This window comes from Panulirus ornatus, chromosome 68, assembly GCF_036320965.1.
Source record: "Panulirus ornatus isolate Po-2019 chromosome 68, ASM3632096v1, whole genome shotgun sequence".
NCBI classification, from domain to species: Eukaryota; Metazoa; Arthropoda; class Malacostraca; order Decapoda; family Palinuridae; genus Panulirus; species Panulirus ornatus.
Genome location: NC_092291.1, coordinates 2818918 through 2841770, shown reverse-complemented (window position 1 = coordinate 2841770; position 22853 = coordinate 2818918). Strand labels below are relative to the sequence as shown.

At 42.4% G+C, this 22853-nt stretch overlaps 1 protein-coding gene across 2 annotated transcripts in view; it reads right to left on the bottom strand.

Moving 5' to 3' along the window:
* LOC139747337 (bifunctional lysine-specific demethylase and histidyl-hydroxylase NO66-like) overlaps positions 1–22853 on the bottom strand; it is a 178569-nt gene that overhangs the window by 132476 nt on the left and 23240 nt on the right. The window contains exon 3 of one of the 2 annotated variants that reach the window (XM_071659525.1): positions 21294–21798. In XM_071659525.1, coding sequence (XP_071515626.1) covers positions 21294–21798 — 505 coding nt within the window. The remainder of the gene's footprint in view (positions 1–21293; positions 21799–22853) is intronic. The other variant, XM_071659526.1, reaches the window with a different exon arrangement.

Genomic DNA, 22853 nt, shown 5'->3' with positions numbered 1-22853 from the left:
CAAGAGGAATGTGAAGGGGTTGAAAAAGAGGGCAAACAAGAGTTGGAGTGAATAAGTATCAGTAAACTTCAGGGAGAATAAGATATTCTGGAAATGAAGACTGAGAGAGAAAACGAGAGAACACAAATAGTAACATGGGTGAAGGGAGCATATGGAATAGTGGTAACGGGGAATGATTTGGTGAGGAGATGGAATATGTATTTGAAGAATTGCAGAGTGTGTGATGATTAGGAGGAAGATGTATCTGAGTTCAAGGTATGCAAAGTGAGAGTCAGGGAAAGTGGTTTGATGGAGAGGAGAGAAGTGGTGAAAACCTTACAAAAGGTAAAATGTGGCAATGCAATGGGTGGATAGTACTGCAGTTGAATCTTTTAAAAAAAGGGAGTGACTCTGCTGATGACTGGTTGGCCAGGATTTTCAATGTCTGTACAGATCATTGTGAGGTACCTGAAGACTGGCAGAATGCATGCATAGTACTACTGTATAAAGGCAGGAAGAACAAAGATGAGTGTTCAAACTATAGAGATGTATGTTATGTAAGTTTGTTGGGTGTGCCTGTTAAGTTGTATGGGAGAGTGGTGATTGAGAAGGTGAAGACATGTAGAGAGCATGAGACTTGGGAGTAACACTGTGGTTTCAGGAGTGGTAGAGGATGTGTGGATCAGGTGTGTTCCTTTAAGATTGTGAGAGAGAAATTTTTAGAGAAACTGAAGGCATTTGTGGATCTGGAGAAAGCATGTGACAAAGATGACAAGGATGACTTCTGGAAGGTCTTACAAACAAATGGTGCAAAATAAAAGCTACTAGAAGCAGTGAGAAACTTTTATCAGATGTGTAAGACATAAGCACAAACAGGTAGAGAGAGTGAGAGGTTCCAGTGGGGGTGGGATGTCACCATGGCTGTTTAATTTGTTTATGGATGGGGTGGTGAGGGAGGTAAATGCAAGGGTCTTGGAGAGAGATGTGAGTATCCAGTCTGAAAGGGGTGAGGGGCCTGGTAAGAAAGCCAGTTGTTGTCTGCTGATGATACAATACTGGCAGCAAATTCAAGCAAAAAACTGAAGAAGGTGCCTGCATTTGGGAGATTGCACAAAAGGAGGAAACTGAGTGTAAATGTGAATAAAACAAGGTTATTAGGTTGAATAGTGCAAAGAGACAGGTTAGTTAGGGTGTGAGTTTGAATGGAGAAAATATAAAGGAAGTGGAAAGTTTTATATACCAGGGAGAGTACATGGCAGCAAATAGAATCATGGAAGTGATGGTACATCATACAGTAGGTGAAGGGGTGAAAGTTCTGAAAGCATCCATATAATACTGTTGGGACTACTTCACCTTCAAACATAATTTTTGCCCACCCACATAACATCTACACATTCCTCAGTGCTCCCAAAACCTTCACCCCCTCACCCAACCAATGACACATTCCCTCTTCCATAGTTGCATTCACTGCCATATCCACTCCCAGGATCCTAAAACACTTCAATTTTTTCAAATTTTCTCCATTCCAACCCACCCCACTAACCTGTCCCTCAGCCCTTCTAAACCTATGACCGTGCTTTCATTCACATCTACTCACAACCTACAAGATTTACACACTCTTTCAAGCTGTCACCATACGCTGCTTTTTCTCACTCAAATGTATCACCAGGATTACATCATCAGCAAACAACAACTGACCCACTTTCCAGGCCCCCTCATCCAACATGGCCTACATACTCACCTCTCCCTACAAGACTGTTGCTTTTACCTTCCTTACACCCAATTCATAAACAAATTAAACAGCCTCGGTGATATCACACAATCCTGCCACAAATCAACCTTCACTTGGAATCACTCATTCTCCTCTATCTACTAATACACATGCCTTACACCCTTGATAACAACTTTTTATTGCTTCAACACAATACATTCTTAAGATCTCCCACAAGGAATCTCCATCACCCCATTCATATGCTTCCTCCAGATCCATAAATGCCACATACAAATCGTTCACTAGAGAAATAACTGAGAATCAGATGCAAGGAATGCATTTTATGTATGGAAGTGGTATGAAGTCGATAATTCACTTTAGCAAACTGAACATAGGTTGAGATACTGTATATGATGCTACAAGGGATAAAGTACCTCATCCACTCCATTTTACTGGAAACAGACAAATGATAACAAACTACAATATATATATATGGTGAAATGAGATTGATGAATTGTTAAAAGGTCATTTACCTTAAAATACATGATGTTAAGACTAATTTCAAAGTGGAGAAATAAGAAGGAGTATCATTAGGAGGAAGCAAGGATAGATGCTAACCTAGCCTGCCATATCCTTCCTCACCCATTCAATTTCACCAGTGCTTACCACACACAAGTGAAACCACCCTGTATTTCTTGAAACTAATGTCAAAATATGAAATATTTATTTATCTATTTATTTTGCTCTGTCACTGTCTCCCGCGTTTGTGAGGTAGCGCAAGGAAACAGACGAAAGAAATGGCCCAACCCACCCACATACACATGTATATACGTACAAGTCCACACACGCAAATATACATACCTATACATCTCAATGTACACATATATAAACACACACAGACACATACATATATACCCATGCACACAATTCACACTGTCTGCCTTTATTCATTCCCATCGCCACCTCGCCACACATAAAAATACCATCCCCCTACCCTCTCATGAGTGGGAGCTAGCGCTAGGAAAAGACAACAAAAGACCTATTCATTCACACTCAGTCTCTAGCTGTCATACAATAATGCCCGAAACCACATCTCCCTTTCCACATCCAGGCCCCACACAACTTTCCATGGTTTACCCCAGACGCTTCACATGCCCTGATTCAATCCACTGACAGCACGTCATCCCCGGTATACCACATCGATCCAATTCACTCTATTCCTTGCACGCCTTTCACCCTCCTGTATGTTCAGGCCCCAATCACTCAAAATCTTTTTCACTCCATCTTTCCACCTCCAATTTGGTCTTCCACTTTTCCTCGTTCCCTCCACCTCCGACACATATATCCTCTTGGTCAATCTTTCCTCACTCATTCTCTCCATGTGCCCAAACCATTTCAAAACACCCTCTTCTGCTCTCTCAACCACGCTCTTTTTATTTCCACACATCTCTCTTACCCTTACATTACTTACTCGATCAAACCACCTCACACCACACATTGTCCTCAAACATCTCATTTCCAGCACATCCACCCTCCTGCGCACAAATCTATCCATAGCCCACGCCTCACAACCATACAACATTGTTGGAACCACTATTCATTCAAACATACCCATTTTTGCTTTCCGAGATAATGTTCTCGACTTCCAAACATTCTTCAAGGCTTCCAGGATTTTCGCCCCCTCCCCCACCCTATGATTCACTTCCACTTCCATGGTTCCATCCACTGCCAGATCCACTCCCAGATATCTAAAACACTTTACTTCCTCCAGTTTTTCTCCATTCAAACTTACCTCCCAATTGACTTGACCCTCAACCCTACTGTACCTAATAACCTTGCTCTTATTCACATTTACTCTTAACTTTCTTCTTTCACACACTTTACCAAACTCAGTCACCAGCTTCTGCAGTTTTTCACATGAATCAGCCACCAGCACTGTATCATCAGCGAACAACTGACTCACTTCCCAAGCTCTCTCATCCACAACAGACTTCATACTTGCCCCTCTTTCCAAAACTCTTGCATTCACCTCCCTAACAACCCCATCCATAAACAAATTAAACAACCATGGAGACATCACACACCCCTGCCGCAAACCTACATTCACTGAGAACCAATCACTTTCCTCTCTTCCTACACGTACACATGCCTTACATCCTCGATAAAAACTTTTCACTGCTTCTAACAACTTGCCTCCCACACCATATATTCTTAATACCTTCCACAGAGCATCTCTATCATCTCTATCATATGCCTTCTCCAGATCCATAAATGCTACACACAAATCCATTTGCTTTTCTAAGTATTTCTCACATACATTCTTCAAAGCAAACACCTGATCCACACATCCTCTACCACTTCTGAAACCACACTGCTCTTCCCCAATCTGATGCTCTGTACATGCCTTCACACTCTCAATCAATACCCTCCCATATAATTTACCAGGAATACTCAACAAACTTATACCTATGTAATTTGAGCACTCACTCTTATCCCCTTTGCCTTTGTACAATGGCACTATGCACGCATTCCACCAATCCTCAGGCACCTCACCATAAGTCATACATACATTAAATAACCTTACCAACCAGTCAACAATAAAGTCACCCCCTATTCTAACAGATTCCACTGCAATACCATCCAAACCTGCTGCCTTGCTGGCTTTCATCTTCCGCAAAGCTTTTACTACCTCTTCTCTGTTTACCAAATCATTTTCCCTAACCCTCTCACTTTGCACACCACCTCGACCAAAACACCCTATATCTGCCACTCTATCATCAAACACATTAAAGAAACCTTCAAAATACTCACTACATCTCCTTCTCACATCACCACTACTTGTTACCACCTCCCCATTTGCGCCCTTCACTGAAGTTCCCATTTGCTCCCTTGTCTTACGCACTTTATTTACCTCCTTCCAGAACATATTTTTATTCTCAATTGGGAGGTAAGTTTGAATGGAGAAAAACTGGAGGAAGTAAAGTGTTTTAGATATCTGGGAGTCAATCTGGCAGCGGATGGAACCATGGAAGCGGAAGTGAATCATAGGGTGGGGGAGGGGGTGAAAATCCTGGGAGCCTTGAAGAATGTGTGGAAGTCGAGAACATTATCTCGGAAAACAAAAATGGGTTTATATATTTATATATATATATATATATATATATATATATATATATATATATATATATATATATATATAGAGGATTAAGAATACTTCCCACATATTCCCTGCGTGTCGTAGAAGGCGACTAAAAGGGGAGGGAGCGGGAGGCTGGAAATCCTCCCCTCTCGTTTTTTTTTTAATTTTCCAAAAGAAGGAACAGAGGGGGGGCCAGGTGAGGATATTCCACAAAGGCCCAGTCCTCTGTTCTTAATGCTACCTCGCTAACGCGGGAAATGCCGAATAGTTTAAAAGAAAAAAGAAAATATATATATATATAAATTTACTAAAAAAGGGGGTGACTGTATTGTGGCCAGAGAGTGTTATTGGATTGTGTTAATTGATAGGCGTGCAAAAGAGAGACTTTTGGATGTTAATGTGCTGAGAGGTGCAACTGGAGGGATGTCTGATCATCTTGTGGAGGCGAAGGTGAAGGTTTTAGAGGCTTTCAGAAAAGAAGAGAGAATGTTGGGGTGAAGAGAGTGGTGAGAGTAAGTGAGCTTGGGAAGGAAACTTGTGCGAGGAAGTACCAGGAGAGACTGAGTACAGAATGGAAAAAGATGAGAACTAAGGACGTAAAGGGAGTGGGGGAGGAATAGGATGCATTTAGGGAAGCAGTGATGGCTTGCGCAAAAGATGTTTGTTGCAAGAGAAGCATGGGAGGTGGGCAGATTAGAAATGGCAGTGAGTGGTGGGATGAAGAAATAAGATTATTAGTGAAAGAGAAGAGAGAGGTATTTGGACGATTTTTGCAGGGAAATAATGCAAATGAAAGGGAGATGTATAAAAGAAAGAGGCAGGAGGTCAAGAGAAAGGTGCAAGAGGTGAAAAAAGAGGGCAAATGAGAGTTGGGGTGAGAGAGTATCATTAAATTTTAGGGAGACTAAAAAGATGTTTTGGAAGGAGGTAAATAAAGTGCGTAAGACAAGGGAACAAATGGGAACTTCAGTGAAGGCGGTTAATGGGGAGGTGATAACAAGTAGTGTTGATGTGAGATGGAGATGGAGTGAGTATTTTCAAGGTTTGTTGAATGTGTTTGATGATAAGAGTGGCAGACATAGGGTGTTTTGGTTGAGGTGGTGTGCAAAGTGAGAGGGTTAGGGAGAATGATTTGGTAAATAGAGAGAAGATAGTAAAAGCTTTGTGGAAGATGAAAGCCGGCACGGCAGCGGGTTTGGATGGTATTGCAGTGGAATTTATTAAAAAAGGGGGTGACTGTATTGTTGACTGGTTGGTAAGGTTATCTAATGTATGTATGACTCATGGTGAGGTGCCTGAGGATTGGCAGAATGCTTGCATAGTGCCATTGTAGAAAGGTAAAGGGGATAAAAGTGAGTGCTCAAATTACAGAGGTATAAGTTTGTTGAGTATTCCTGGGAAATTATATGGAAGGAAATTGATTGAGAGAATGAAGGCATGTACACAGAATCAGATTGGGGAAGAGCAGTGTGGTTTCAAAAGTGGTAGAGGATGTGTGGATCAGGTGTTTGCTTTGAAGAATGAATGTGAGAAATACTTAGAAAAGCAAATGGATTTGTATGTAGCATTTATGGATCTGGAGAAGGCATATGATAGAGTAGACAAAGATGCTCTGTGGAAGGTATTAACAATATATGGTGTGGGAGGCAAGTTGTTAAAAGCAGTGAAAAGTTTTTATCGAGGATGTAAGGCATGTGTACGTGTAGGAAGAAAGGAAAGTGATTGGTTCTCAGTTCTCAGGTTTGTGGCAAGGGTGTGTGATGTCTCCATGGTTGTTTAATTTGTTTATGGATGGGGTTGTTTGGAGGTGAATGCAAGAGTTTTGGAAAGACGGGCATGTATGCAGTCTGTTGTGGATGAGAGAGTTTGGGAAGTGAGTCAGTTGTTGTTCGCTGATGATACAACGCTGGTGGGTGATTCGTGTGAGAAACTGCAGAAGCTGGTGACTGAGTTTGATAAAGTGTGTGAAAGAAGAATCTTGAGAGTAAATGTAAATAAGAGCAAGGTAATTAGGTACGGTAGGGTTGAGGGACAAGCCAATTGGGAGATAAGATCTAATGGAGAAAAACTGGAGGAAGTGAAGTGTTTTAAATATCTGGGAGTGGATTTGGCAGCGGATGGAACCATGGAAGCGGAAGTGAATCATAGGGTGGGGGAGGGGGCCAAAGTTCTGGGAGCGTTGAAGAATGTGTGACAGTCGAGAACATTATCTCGGAAAGCAAAAATGGGTATGTTTGAAGGAATAGTGGTTCCAACAATGTTACATGGTTATGAGGCATGGGCTATGGATAGAGTTGTGCGGAGGAGGGTGCATGTAACGCAAATGAGATGTCTGAGGACAGTATGTGGCGAGAGGTGGTTTGACTGAGTAAGTAATAATAGGGTAAGAGAGATGTGTGGTAATAAAGAGTGTGGTTGAGAGAGCAGAGGAGTGTTTTCAAATGGTTTGGTCACATGGAGAGAATGAGTGAGGAAAGATTGACCAAGAGGATATATGTGTCAGAGGTGGAGGGAACGAGGAGAAGTGGGAGACCAAATTGGAGGTGGAAAGATAGAGTGAAAAAGATTTTGAGTGATCAGGGCCTGAACATGCAGGAGGGTGAAAGGCATCCAAGGAATAGAGTGAATTGGAACGATGTGGTATACTGGGGTCGACGTGCTGTCAATGGATTGAACCAGGGCATGTGAAGCGTCTGGGGTAAACCATGGAAAGTTCTGTGAGGCCTGGATGTGGAAAGGGAGCTGTGGTTTCGGTGCAATATTACATGACAGATAGAGACTGAATGTGAACGAAATTGGCCTTAGTTGTTTTTTCCTAGCACTACCTCACACATATAAGGGGGGAGGGGGTTGTTATTTCATGTGTGGCGGGTGGCAATGGGAATGAATAAAGGCAGACAGTATGAATTATGTTATTTATATTTATTTTGCTTTGTCGCTGTGTCCCGTGTTAGCAAGGTAGTGCAAGGAAACAGACGAAAGAATGGCCTAACCCACCCACATACACATGTATATACATACACGTCCACACACGCAAAAATACATACCTATACATCTCAACATATACATATATATACACACACAGACATATACATATATACACATGAACATAATTCATACTGTCTGCCTTTATTCATTCCCATCGCCACCCCGCCACACATGAAATAAAAACCCCCTCCCCCCCTCATGTGCGCGAGGTAGCGCTAGGAAGACAAAAAAGGCCCCATTTGTTCGCACTCAGTCTCTACCTGTCATGTAATAATGCACCGAAACCACATCTCCCTTTCCACATCCAGGCCCCACAGAACTTTCCATGGTTTACCCCAGACACTTCACATGCCCTGGTTAAATCCACTGACAGCACGTCGACCCCGGTATACCACATCATTCCAATTCAATCTAATCCTTGCACGCCTTTCACCCTCCTGCATGTTCAGGCCCTGATCACTCAAAATCTTCTTCACTCCATCTTTCCACCTCCAATTCGGTCTCCCACTTCTCCTCGTTCCATCCACCTCTGACATATATCATCTTGGTCAATCTTTCCTCACTCATTCTCTCCATTTGACCAAACTATTTTAAAACACCCTCTTCTGCTCTCTCAACCACACTCTTTTTATTACCACACATCTCTCTTACCCTCACATTACTTACTCGATCAAACCACCTCACACCACACATTGTCCTCAAACATCTCATTTCCAGCACATCCACCCTCCTCCACACAACTCTATCCATAGCCCATGCCTCGCAACCATACAACATTGTTGGAACCACTATTCCTTCAAACATACCCATTTTTGCTTTCGGAGATAATGTTCTCGACTTCCACACATTCTTCAACGCTCCCAGAATTTTCGCCCCCTCCCCCACCCTATGATTCACTTCCGCTTCCATGGTTACATCCGCTGCCAAATCTACTCCCAGATATCTAAAACACTTCACTTCCTCCACTTTTTCTCCATTCAAACTTACCTCCCAATTGACTTGACCCTCAACCCTACTGTACCTAATAACCTTGCTCTTATTCACATTTACTCTCAAATATCTTCTTTCACACACTTTGCCAAACTCAGTCACCAGCTTCTGCACTTTCTCACATGAATCAACCACCAGTGCTGTATCATCAGCGAACAACAACTGACTCACTTCCCAAGCTCTCTCATCCACAACAGACTGCATACTTGCCCCTCTTTCCAAAACCCTTGCATCCACCTCCCTAACAACCCCATCCATAAACAAATTAAACAACCATGGAGACATCACTCAACCCTGCCGCAAACCTACATTCACTGAAAACCAATCACTTTCCTCTCTTCCTACACGTACACAAGCCTTACACCCTCGATAAAACCTTTTCAATGCTTCTAACAACTTGCCTCCCACAACATATATTCTTAATACCTTCCAAAGAGCATCTCTATCAACTCTATCATATGCCTTCTCCAGATCCATAAATGCTACATACAAATCCATTTGCTTTTCTAAGAATTTCTCACATACATTGTTCAAAGCAAACACCTGATCCACACATCCTCTACCACTTCTGAAAACAAACTAATCTTCCCCAATCTGATGCTGTGTACATGCCTTCACCCTCTCAATCAATACCCTCCCATATAAATTCCCAGGAAAACTCAACAAACTTAAACCTCTGTAATTTGTGCACTCACCTTTGCCTTTGTACAATGGCACTATGCAAGCATTCTGCCAATCCTCAGGCACCTCACCATGAATCATACATACATCAAATAACCTTACCAACTAGTCAACAATAGTCACCCCCTTTTTTAATAAATTCCACTGCAATACCATCCAAACCCACTGCCTTGCCAGCTTTCATCTTTCACAAAGCTTTTACTACCTCTTCTCTGTTTACCAAATCATCCTCCCTAACCCCTCTCACTTTGCACACTAACTCGACCAAAACACCCTATATCTGCCACTCTTATCATCAAACACATTCAACAAACCTTCAAAATACTCACTCCATCTCCTTCTCACATCACCACTACTTGTAATCACCTCCCCATTAGCCCCCTTCACTGAAGTTCCCATTTGTTCCCTTGTCTTACGCACTTTATTTACCTCCTTCCAAAACATCTTTTTATTCTCCCAAAAATTCAATGATACTCTCTCACCCCAACTCTCATTTGCCCTCTTTTTCACCTCTTGCACCTTTCTCTTGACCTCCTGCCTCTTTCCTTTATACATCTCCCACTCATTTGCATTATTTCCATGCAAAAATCGTCCAAATGCCTCTCTCTTCTCTTTCACTAATAATCTTACTTTTTTATCCCACCACTCACTACCATTTCTAATCTGCCCACCTCCCACGCTTCTCATGCCACAAGCATCTTTTGCGCAAGCCATCACTGCTTCCCTAAATACCTCCCATTCCTCCCCCACTCCCCTTACCTCCTTTCTTCTCACCTTTTTCCATTCTGTACTCAGTCTCTCCTGGTACTTCTTCTCACAAGTCTCCTTCCCAAACTCACTTACTCTCACCACTCTCTTCACTCCAACATTCTCTCTTCTTTCCTGAAAACCCCTACATATCTTAAACTTCACCTCCACAAGATAATGATCAGACGTCCCTCCAGTTGCACCTCTCAGCACACTAGCATCCAAAAGTCTCTCTTTCGCGAGCCTATCAATTAACACGTAATCCAATAACGCTCTCTGGCCATCTCTCCTACTTACATATGTATACTTATGTATATCTCTCTTTTTAAGCCAGGTATTCCCAATCACCAGTCCTTTTTCAGCACATAAATCTACAAGCTCTTCACCATTTCCATTTACAACACTGAACACCCCATGTATACCAATTATTCCCTCAACTGCCACATTACTCACCTTTGCATTCAAATCACCCATCACTATAACCCGGTCTCGTGCATCAAAACCACTAACACACTCACTCAGCTGCTCCCAAAACACTTGCCTCTGATGATCTTTCTTCTCATGCCCAGGAGCATATGCACCAATAATCACCCATCTCTCTCCATCCACTTTCAGTTTTACCCATATCAATCTAGAGTTTACTTTCTTACACTCTATCACATACTCCCACCACTCCTGTTTCAATAGTAGTACTACTGCTTCCCTTGTTCTTGTTCTCTCACTAACCCCTGACTTTACTCCCAAGACATTCCCAAACCACTCTTCCCCTTTACCATTGAGCTTCGTTTCACTCAGAGCCAAAACATCCAGGTTCCTTTCCTCAAACACACTACCTATCTCTCCTTTTTTCTCATCTTGGTTACATCCACACACATATAGACACCCCAGTCTGAGCCTTCGAGGAGGATGAGCACTCCCCGTGTGACTCCTTCTTCTGTTTCCCCTTTTAGAAAGTTAAAATACAAGGAGGGGAGGGTTTCCAGCCCCCCGCTCCCATCCCCTTTAGTCGCCTTTTACGACACATGAGCAATGCGTGGGAAGTGTTCTTTCTCCCCCATCCCCAGGGATATGTGTATATGTACATGTGTATATATGTATATGTCTGTGTGTGTATATATATATATATATATATATATATATATATATATATATATATATTTTTTTTTTTTTTTGCTTTGTTGCTGTCTCCCGCATTTGCGAGGTAGCGCAAGGAAACAGACAAAAGAAATGGCCCAACCCACCCCCATACACATGTATATACATACGTCCACACACGCAAATATACATACCTACACAGCTTTCCATGGTTTACCCCAGACGCTTCACATGCCTTGATTCAATACACTGACAGCACGTCAACCCCGGTATACCACATTGCTCCAATTCACTCTATTCCTTGCCCTCCTTTCACCCTCCTGCATGTTCAGGCCCCGATCACACAAAATCTTTTTCACTCCATCTTTCCACCTCCAATTTGGTCTCCCTCTTCTCCTCGTTCCCTCCACCTCCGACACGTATATCCTCTTGGTCAATCTTTCCTCACTCATTCTCTCCATGTGACCAAACCATTTCAAAACACCCTCTTCTGCTCTCTCAACCACGCTCTTTTTATTTCCACACATCTCTCTTACCCTTACGTTACTTACTCGATCAAACCACCTCACACCACACATTGTCCTCAAACATCTCATTTCCAGCACATCCATCCTCCTCCGCACAACTCTATCCATAGTCCACGCCTCGCAACCATACAACATTGTTGGAACCACTATTCCTTCAAACATACCCATTTTTGCTTTCCGAGATAATGTTCTCGACTTCCACACATTCTTCAAGGCTCCCAGAATTTTCGCCCCCTCCCCCACCCTATGATCCACTTCCGCTTCCATGGTTCCATCCGCTGCCAGATCCACTCCCAGATATCTAAAACACTTCACTTCCTCCAGTTTTTCTCCATTCAAACTCACCTCCCAATTGACTTGTATACATTGTATGTATACATTGAGATGCATAGGTATGTATATCTGTGTGTGTGGACGTGTATGTACATACATGTGTATGTGGGTGGGTTGGGCCATTCTTTCATCTGTTTCCTTGCACTACCTCGCTAACGCAGGAGACAGCGACAAAGCAAAATAATAAATAAATATATGTGTATATGAGTGGATGGGCCGTTCTTCGACTGTTTCCTAGCACTACCCTGCTGATGCGGGAAATGGCGATCAAGTATAACAAATTTAACCAATAAGCGAGCAATCATGGGTAATGTTTCTTATGTATCAAATGTATTTGAAAAGATGTCTTTTCTAACTCAAACAAAAAAAGAAATGAAAAAAACTTTCAAGCAAGAAAATTTTGGGTAGGCTCTGGTTTTTATGCATGAGAGCTAGAGGTTGTGTATATTCACATATCACTGTTACTGACTTTACCTCAAAAAAGCTACATAGATATATTTTTTCAATTATTTCAATGAAGACCTAGGAATACACAATTTAACATACACATACACATCTATCACAGAAGAGAGTCAGTTGCAGAAGAACAACTACCTTACTACATCGATAATCCACATACCCTTGAGACAGTCCTATTTGACAAATATAGCCACATAAAATATAAAGGGGATAGGGGAGAAAGAATACTTTTCACGCATTCCTCACGTGTTATAGAAGGCGACTAAAGGGGACGGGAGCAGGGAGCTAGAAACCCTCCCCTCCTTGTATTTTAACTTTCTAGAAGGGGAAACAGAAGAGTCATGTGGGGAGTGCTCATCCTCCTCGAAGGATCAGATTGGGTTCTCTAAATGTGTGTGGATGTAACCAAGATGAGATTATAGGAGAGATAGGTAGAATGTTTGAGGAAAGGAACCTGGATGTTTTGACTCTGAGTGAAACAAAGCTCAAGGGTAACGGGGAAGAGTGGTTTGAGACCGTCCTGGGAGTAAAGCCAGGGGTTAGTGAGAGGACAAGAGCAAGGGAAGTAGTAGCACTACTGAAACAGGCGTGGTGGGAATATGTAATAGAGTGTAAGAAAGTAAACTCTAGATTGATATGGGTAAAACTGAAAGTGGATGGAGAGAGATGGGTGATTATTGGTGCATATGCACCTGGGAATGAGAAGATCATAAGAGGCAAGTGTTTTGGGAGCAGCTGTGTGAGTGTGTCAGTAGTTTTGATGCACGAGACCGGGTTATAGTAACGAGTGATTTGAATGCAAAGGTGAGTAATGTGGCAGTTGAGGGAATATTTGGTGTATATGGGGTGTTCAGTGTTGTAAATGGAAATGGTGAGGAGCTTATAGATTTATGTGCTGAAAAAGGACTGGTGATTGGGAATACCTGGTTTAAAAAGAGAGATATATATAAGTATATATATGAAAGTAGGAGAGATAGCCAGAGAGCGTTATTGGATTACATGTTAATTGATAGGCGTGCAAAAGAGAGACTTTTGGATGTTAATGCGCTGAGAGGTACAACTGGAGAGATGTCTGATCATTATCTTGTGGAGGCGAAAATAAAGATTTGTGGAGGTTTTCAGAAAAAACAAGAGAATGTTGGGGTGAAGAGAGTGGTGAGAGTTAGTGAACTTGGGAAGGAGACTTGTGTGAGGAAGTACCAGGAGAGACTGAGTACAGAATGGAAAAAGGTGAGAACAAAGGACATAAGGGGAGTGGGGGGGAATGGGATGTATTTAGGGAAGCAGTGATGGCTTGTGCACAAGATGCTTGTAGCATGAGAAGCATGGGAGGTTGGCAGATTAGAAACGATAGTGAGTGGTGGGATGAAGAAGTAAGATTATTAGTGAAAGAGAAGAGAGAGGCATTTGGACGATTTTTGCAGGGAAATAATGCAAATGAGTGGGAGATGTATAAAAGTAAGAGGTAGGAGGTCAAGAGAAAGCTGCAAGAGGTGAAAAAGAGGGCAAATGAGAGTTGGGGGGGAGAGAGTATCATTGGATTTTAGGGAGACTAAAAAGATGTTTGGGAAGTAGGTAAATAAAGTGCATAAGACAAGGGAACAAATGGGAGCATCATTGAAGGGGGTTAATGGGGAGGTGATAACAAGGAGTGGTGATGTGAGAAGGAGATGGAGTGAGTATTTTGAAGGTTTGTTGAATGTGTTGATGATAGGGTAGCAGATATAGGGTGTTTTCGTCGAGGAGGTTTGCAAAGTGAGAGGGTTAGGGAGAATGATTTGGTAAACAGAGAAGAGGTAGTAAAAGCTTTGCAGAAGATGAAAGCCGGCAAAGCAGCGGGTTTGGATGGTATTGCAGTGGAATTTATTAAAAAAGGGGGTGACTGTATTGTTGACTGATTGGTAAGATTATTTAATGTATGTATGACTCATGGTGAGGTGGCTGAGGATTGGCAGAATGCTTGCATAGTGCTATTGTACAAAGGCAAAGGGGATAAAATAGAGTGCTCAAATTACAGAGGTATAAGTTTGTTGAGTATTCCTGGGAAATTATATGGGAGGGTATTGATTGAGAGGGTGAAGGCATGTACATAGCATCAGATTGGGGAAGAGCAGTGCGGTTTCAGAAGTGGTAGAGGATATGTGAATCAGGTGTTTGCTTTGAAGAATGTGTGTGAGAAATACTTAGAAAAGCAAATGGATTTGTATGTAGCATTCATGGATCTGTGGATGTGTGGATCAGGTGTTTGCTTTGAAGAATGTGCGTGAGAAATACTTAGAAAAGCAAATGGATTTGTATGTAGCATTTATGGATCTGGAGAAGGCATATGATAGAGTTGATAGAGATGCTCTGTGGAAGGTATTAAGAATATATGGTGTGGGAGGCATGTTGTTAGAAGCAGTGAAAAGTTTTTATCGAGGATGTAAGGCATCTGTAAGTGCAGGAAGAGAGGAAAGTGATTGGTTCTCAGTGAATGTAGGTTTGCGGTAGAGGTGTGTGATGTCTCCATGGTTGTTTAATTTGTTTATGGATGGGGTTGTTAGGGAGGTGAATGCAAGAGTTTTGGAAAGAGGGGCAAGTATGAAGTCTGTTGGGGATGAGAGAGCTTGGGAAGTGAGTCAGTTGTTCTTCGCTGATGATACAGTGCTGGTGGCTGATTCATGTGAGAAACTGCAGAAGCTGGTGACTGAGTTTGGTAAAGTGTGTGAAAGAAGAAAGTTAAGAGTAAATGTGAATAAGAGCAAGGTTATTAGGTACAGTAGGGTTGAGGGTCAAGTCAATTGGGAGGTAAGTTTGAATGGAGAAAAACTGGAGGAAGTAAAGTGTTTTAGATATCTGGGAGTGGATCTGGCAGTGGATGGAACCATGGAAGCGGAAGTGGATCATAGGGTGGGGGAGGGGGCGAAAATTCTGGGAGCCTTGAAGAATGTGTGGAAGTCGAGAACATTATCTCGGAAAGCAAAAATGGGTATGTTTGAAGAAATAGTGGTTCCAACAATGTTGTATGGTTGCGAGGCGTGGGCTATGGATAGAGTTGTGCGCAGGAGGATGGATGTGCTGGAAATGAGATGTTTGAGGACAATGTGTGGTGTGAGGTGGTTTGATCGAGTAAGTAACGTAAGGGTAAGAGAGATGTGTGGAAATAAAAAGAGCGTGGTTGAGAGAGCAGAAGAGGGTGTTTTGAAATGGTTTGGGCACATGAAGAGAATGAGTGAGGAAAGATTGACCAAGAGAATATATGTGTCGGAGGTGGAGGGTACGAGAAGTGGGAGTCCAAATTGGAGGTGGAAAGATGGAGTGAAAAAGATTTTGTGTGATCGGGGCCTGAACATACAGGAGGGTGAAAGGAGGGCAAGGAATAGAGTGAATTGGATTGATGTGGTATACCGGGGTTGACGTGCTGTCAGTGGATTGAATCAGGGCATGTGAAGCGTCTGGGGTAAACCATGGAAAGCTGTGTACGTATGTATATTTGCGTGTGTGGACGTATGTATATACATGTGTATGGGGGTGGGTTGGGCCATTTCTTTCGTCTGTTTCCTTGCGCTACCTCGCAAACGCGGGAGACAGCGACAAAGCAAAAAAAAAAAAAAAAAAAAAATTTATGGATCTGGAGAAGGCATATGATAGAGTTGATAGAGATGCTCTATGGAAGGTATTAAGAATATATGGAGTGGGAGGCAAGTTGTTAGAAGCAGTGAAAAGTTTTTATCGAGAATGTAAGGCATGTGTATGTGTAGGTAGAGAGGAAAGTGATTGGTTCTTAGTGAATGTTGGTTTGCGGCAAGGGTGCGTGATGTCTCCATGGTTGTTTAATTTGTTTATGGATGGGGTTGTTAGGGAGGTGACTGCAAGAGTTTTGGAGAAAGGGGCAAGTATGCAGTCTATTGTGGATGAGAGAGCTTGGAAAGTGAGTCAGTTGTTGTTCGCTGATGATACAGCGCTGGTGGATGAATCGGGTGAGAAACTGCAGAAGCTGGTGAATGAGTTTGGTAAAGTGTGTGATAGAAGAAAGCTGAGAGTAAATGTGAATAAGAGCAAGGTTATTATGTACAGTAGGGATGAGGGACAAAACAATTGAAGGTAAGTTTGAATGGAGAAAAACTGGAGGATGTGAAGTGTTTTAGATATCTGGGAGTGGATCTGGCAGCGGATGGAACCATGGAAGCAGAACTGAATCATAGGGTGGGGGAGGGGGGCCAAAGTTCTGGGAGCGTTGAAGAATGTGTGGATGTTGAGAACGTTATCTTGGAAAGCAAAAGTGGGTATGTTTGAAGGAATAGTGGTTCCAACAATAATATATGGTTGCGAGGCGTGGGCTATAGATTTGTGCAGAGGAGGGTGGATGTGCTGAAAATGAGATGTTTGAAGACAATATGTGGTGTGAGGTGGTTTGATTGAGTAAGTAATGGAAGGGTAAGAGAGATGTGTGGTAATAAAAAGAGTGAGGTTGAAAGAGCAGAAGAGGGTGTTTTGAAATGGTTTGGTCACATGGAGAGAATGAGTGAGGAAAGATTGACCAAGAGGATATATGTGTCAGAGGCGGAGGGAACAAGAAGTGGTAGACCAAATTAGAGGTGGAAAGATGGAGTGAAAAAGATTTTGCGTGATCGGGGCTTGAACATGCAGGAGGGTGGAACGCTTGCAAGGAATAGAGTGAATTGGAACGATGTGGTATACCATGGTCGACGTGCTGTCAATGGATTGCAAAAGGGCATGTGAAGCATCTGGGGTAAACCATGGGAAGTTCTGTGGGGCCTGGATGTGGAAAGGGAGCTGTGTTTTCGGTGCATTATGCATGATAGCTAGAGACTGAGTGTGAATGAATGTGGCCTTTGTTGTCTTTTCCTAGCACTACATTGTGTACATGCAGGAGGAGGGGGTTGTTATTTCATGTGTGGAGGGGTGATGAATAAGGGCAGACAGTATGAAGTATGAAGTATGTAAATGTAAATATGTCTGTGTGTGTATATATATGCATACGTTGAGATGCATAGGTATGTATAAGTGCGTGTGTGGATGTTTATGTATACACATGTGTATGCGGGTGGGTTGGGCCATTATTTTGTCTGTTTCCTTGTGCTACCTCGCTAACGCGGGAGACAGCCACAAAGTACAATAAAAGGCAACTAAAGGGGATGGAAGCAGGGGGTTGGAAACCCTCCTTTCCTTGTATTTTAACTTTCTAAAAGGGGAAACAGAAGAAGGAGTCATGCAGGGAGTGCTCATCCTCCTCGAAGTCTCAGATTGGGGTGTCTAAATGTGTGTGGATGTAACCAAGATGAGAAAAAAGGAGAGACAGGTAGTAAGTTTGAGGAAAGGAACCTGGATGTTTTGGCTCTGAGTGAAACGAAGCTCAAGGGTAAAGGGGAAGAGTGGTTTGGGAATGTTTTGGGAGTTAAGTCAGGGGTTAGAGAGAGGACAAGAGCAAGGGAAGGAGTAGCATTACTCCTGAAACAGGAGTGGTGGGAGTATGTGATAGTGTAAGAAAGTAAACTCTAGATTGATATGGGTAAAACTGAAAGTGGATGGAGTGAGATGGATGATTATTGGTGCATATGCACCTGGGCATGAGAAGAAAGATCATGAGAGGCAAGTGCTTTGGGAGCAGTTGAATGATTGTGTTAGTAGTTTTGATGCACAAGACCGGGTTATAGTGATGGGTGATTTGAATGCAAAGGTGAGTAATGTGGCAGTTAAGGGAATAACTGGTGTACATGGGATATTCAGTGTTGTAAATGGAAATGGTAAAGAGCTTGTAGATTTATGTGCTGAAAAAGGACTGGTGATTGGGAATACCTGGTTTAAAAAGAGAGATATACATAAGTATACATATGTAAGTAGAGAGATGGCCAGAGAGCGTTACTGGATTACGTGTTAATTGACAGGCGTGCGAAAGAGAGACATTTGGATGTTAATGTGCTGAGAGGTGCAACTGGAGGGATGTCTGATCATTATCTTGTGGATGCAAAGGTGAAGATTTGTAAAGGTTTTCAGAAAAGAGAGAATGTTGGGGTGAAGAGAGTGGTGAGAGTTAGTGAGCTTGGGAAGGAAACTTGTGTGAGGAAGTACCAGGAGAGACTGAGTACAGAATGGTAAAAGGTGAGAACAAAGGACGTAAGGGGAGTAGGGGAGGAATGGGATGTATTTAGGGAATCAGTGATGGCTTGTGCACAAGATGCTTGTAGCATGAGAAGCGTGGGAGGTGGGCAGATTAGAAAGGGTAGTGAGTGGTGGGATGAAGAAGTAAGATTATTAGTGAAAGAGAAGAGAGGAGCATTTGGACGATTTTTGCAAGGAAATAATGCAAATGACTGGGAGATGTATAAAAGAAAGAGGCAGGAGGTCAAGAGAAAGGTGCAAGAGGCGAAAAAGAGGGCAAATGAGAGTTGGGGTGAGAGAGCATCATTAAATCTTAGGGAGAATAAAAAGATGTTTTGGAAGGAGGTAAATAAAGTGCATAAGACAAGGGAACAAATGGGAACTTTAGTGAAGGGGGCTAACGGAAAGGTGATAACAAGTAGTGGTGTTGTGAGAAGGAGATGGAGTGAGTATTTTGAAGGTTTGTTGAATGTGTTTGATGACAGAGTGGCAGATATAGGGTGTTTTGGTCAAGGTGGTTTGCAAAGTGAGAGGGTTAGGGAAAATGATTTGGTAAACAAAGAGGTAGTAAAAGCTTTGTGGAAGATGAAAGCTGGCAAGTCAGCGGGTTTGGATGGTATTGCAGTGGAATTTATTAAAAAAGGGGGTGACTGTATTGTTGACTGGTTGGTAAGGTTATTTAACGTATGTATGACTTATGGTGAGGTGCCTGAGGATTGGCAGAATGCTTGCATAGTACCATTGTAGAAAGGCAAAGGGGATAAAATAGAGTGCTCAAATTACAGAGGTATAAGTTTGTTGAGTATTCCTGGGAAATATATGGGAGGGTATTGGTTGAGAGGGTGAAGGCATGTACAGAGCATCAGATCGGGAAAGAGGAGTGTTGTTTCAAAAGTGGTACAGGATGTGTGGATCATGTGTTTGCTTCGAAGAATGTATGTGAGAAATACTTAGAAAAGCAAATGGATTCATATGTAGCATATATGGATCTGGAGAAGGCATATGATAGAGTTGATAGAGATGCTCTGTGGAAGGTCTTAAGAATATATGGTGTGGGAGGCAAGTCATTAGAAGCAGTGAAAATCTTTTATCGAGGATGTAAGGCATGTTTACGTGTAGGAAGAGAGGAAAGTGATTGGTTCTCAGTGAATGTAGGTTTGCAGCAGGGGTGTGTGATGTCTCCATGGTTGTTTAATTTGTTTATGGATGAGGTTGTTAGGGAGGTGAATGCAAAAGTTTTGGAAAGAGGGGCAAGTATGCAGTCTGTTGTGGATGAGAGAGCTCGGGAAGTGAGCCAGTTGTTGTTCGCTGATGATACAGTGCTGGTGGCTGATTCATGTGAGAAACTGCAAAAGCTCGTGACTGAGTTTGGTAAAGTGTGTGAAAGAAGAAAGCTGAGAGTAAATGTGAATAAGAGCAAGGTTATTAGGTACAGTAGGCAGTAGGGTTGAGGGACAATTCAGTTGGGAGGTAAGTTTGAATGGAGAAAAACTGGAGGAAGTAGAGTGTTTTAGATATCTGGGAGTGGATTTGGCAGCGGTTGGAACCATGGAAGCGGAAGTGAATCATAGGGTGGGGGAGGGGGCCAAAGTTCTGGGAGCGTTGAAGAATGTGTGGAAGTCGAGAACATTATCTTGGAAAGCAAAAATGGGTATGTTGAAGGAATAGGGGTTCTAACAATGTTACATGGTTGCGAGGCATGCGGAGGAGGGTGGATGTGCTGGAAATGAGATGTTTGAGGACAATATGTGGTGTGAGGTAGTTTGAACGAGTAAGTAATAATAGGGTAAGAGAGATGTGTGGTAATAAAAAGAGTGTGATTGAGAGAGCAGAAGAGGGTGTTTTGAAATGGTTTGGTCACATGGAGAGAATGGGTGAGGAAAGACTGACAAAGAGGATATATGTGTCAGAGGTGGAGGAAACGAGAAGTGGGAGACCAAATTGAAGGTGGAAAGATGGAGTGAAAAAGATTATGAGTGATCGGGGCCTGAACATGCAGGAGGGTGACAGGCGTGCAAACAATAGAGTGAATTGGAACCATGTGGTATACCGGGGTCAACGTGCTGTCAATGGATTGAACCAGGGCATGTGAAGCGTCTGGGGTAAACCATGGAAAGTTCTGTGGGGCCTGGATGTGGAAAGGGAGCTGTGGTTTCGGTGCGTTATTACATGACAGCTAGAGACTGAGTGTGAACGAAAGTGGCCTTTGTTGTCTTTTCCTAGCACTACCTCGCTCACATGAAGGGGGTGGGGGTTGTTATTTCATGTGTGTTAGGGTGGCTATGGGAATGAATAAAGGCAGACAGTATGAATTATGTACATGAGTACATATGTATATGCCTGTGTGTGTATATATACGTATACGTTGAGATGTATAGGTATGTATATGTGCGTGTGTGGACGTGTATGTATATACATGTGTATGTGGGTGGGTTGGGCCATTCTTTCATCTGTTTCCTTGTGCTACCTTGCTAATGCAGGAGACAGCAACAAAGCAAAATAAATAAATAAAAAAATATAAAATCATGTGATCTATACTTACAAAACTTAACGTTTGCTTTTGTCTCTTCACCCTCTCCAAGAGAGCTCTGAACACTGTTGGTAAGCCCTTCTTTCTCTTGAACAGGATCTTCTTTCTCAGGAGCAATCTTTTCTTCCGTTATACACTTCATCTTCTTGTTTGTTATTTCCACAGCTAGCTTTCTTTTCTTTGTTTTATTTTTGTTCTTTTTCTCTTCTGTACTTTCTGCTCCATTTGCAAAAGAGGTATCTCCATTAAACTCCTTTGTCACACTATCAACAATGTCAATCTTTTTCTGTGTAGTTATTTTTCCCTTACGTGATTTGGTTGGGAGTCCATTTTGCTTTTTCATCAATGCAATGGCTTTCCCCTTTCTTGATACTGTAGCTAATACTGATGTTACCTGCTGATTGTGAGAACCACTACTTGACACAGAGGTTAAATTTTGATCAGAAGAACCAATACATTTCAACTTGCCTCTATCTTTTCTCCGCCTTTTCCTATTCTTCTTTATATCATTCTGTAACTGAAAAAAATGAATGAGTAAAGCCTTTTAAAAGTAGTTACAGAAGACTGTGTTATAAAATCATTTCAGGAGTGATGAACTTATGTGTTTGAACTGAGGAAAGCATGATGGAGTGGGAAGCTTAGGAAGAAATGGAATGAAAGAGTCAAGGAGGCTTTGTGTATTTGGGTCTGAAGAGGCATGAAAGCAAGAAGTAGGCACTAGACCAAATGAACTGAAGCAGTGTGATAAAGAGAGGGATAACATTCTGCCAATGGGATGACGCAAGGCATATGAAGCACCGAGGTAAACCATAAAGTAATCTGTTGAGCTTGGCTGTGGATCGTATGCTTATATTTCAGTACATCAAATATGACAGATGAGGATGGGATCTGCATAACTGAGACAACTTTTCATCTGTTCTAGATGCCCATATATACCCTCCAAGCTCTGCCTTTTCACTAATGGCCTAGTAGAAACTACAATCAATATTATTCACGACAAAACATATTTCAAGCCAATAAGTCCCAGATTGAGGGTCAAGTCAATTGGGAGGTAAGTTTGAATGGAGAAAAACTGGAGGAAGTAAAGTGTTTTAGATATCTGGGAGTGGATCTGGCAGCGGATGGAACCATGGAAGCGGAAGTGGATCATAGGGTGGGGGAGGGGGCGAAAATCCTGGGAGCCTTGAAGAATGTGTGGAAGTCGAGAACATTATCTTGGAAAGCAAAAATGGCTATGTTTGAAGGAATAGTGGTTCCAACAATGTTGTATGGTTGCGAGGCGTGGGCTATGGATAGAGTTGTGCGCAGGAGGATGGATGTGCTGGAAATGAGATGTTTAAGGACTGTGTGGTGTGAGGTGGTTTGATCGAGTAAGTAACGTAAGGGTAAGAGAGATGTGTGGAAATAAAAAGAGCATGGTTGAGAGAGCAGAAGAGGGTGTTTTGAAATGGTTTGGGCACATGGAGAGAATGAGTGAGGAAAGATTGACCAAGAGGATATATGTGTCGGAGGTGGAGGGAACTAGGAGAAGTGGGAGACCAAATTGGAGGTGGAAAGATGGAGTGAAAAAGA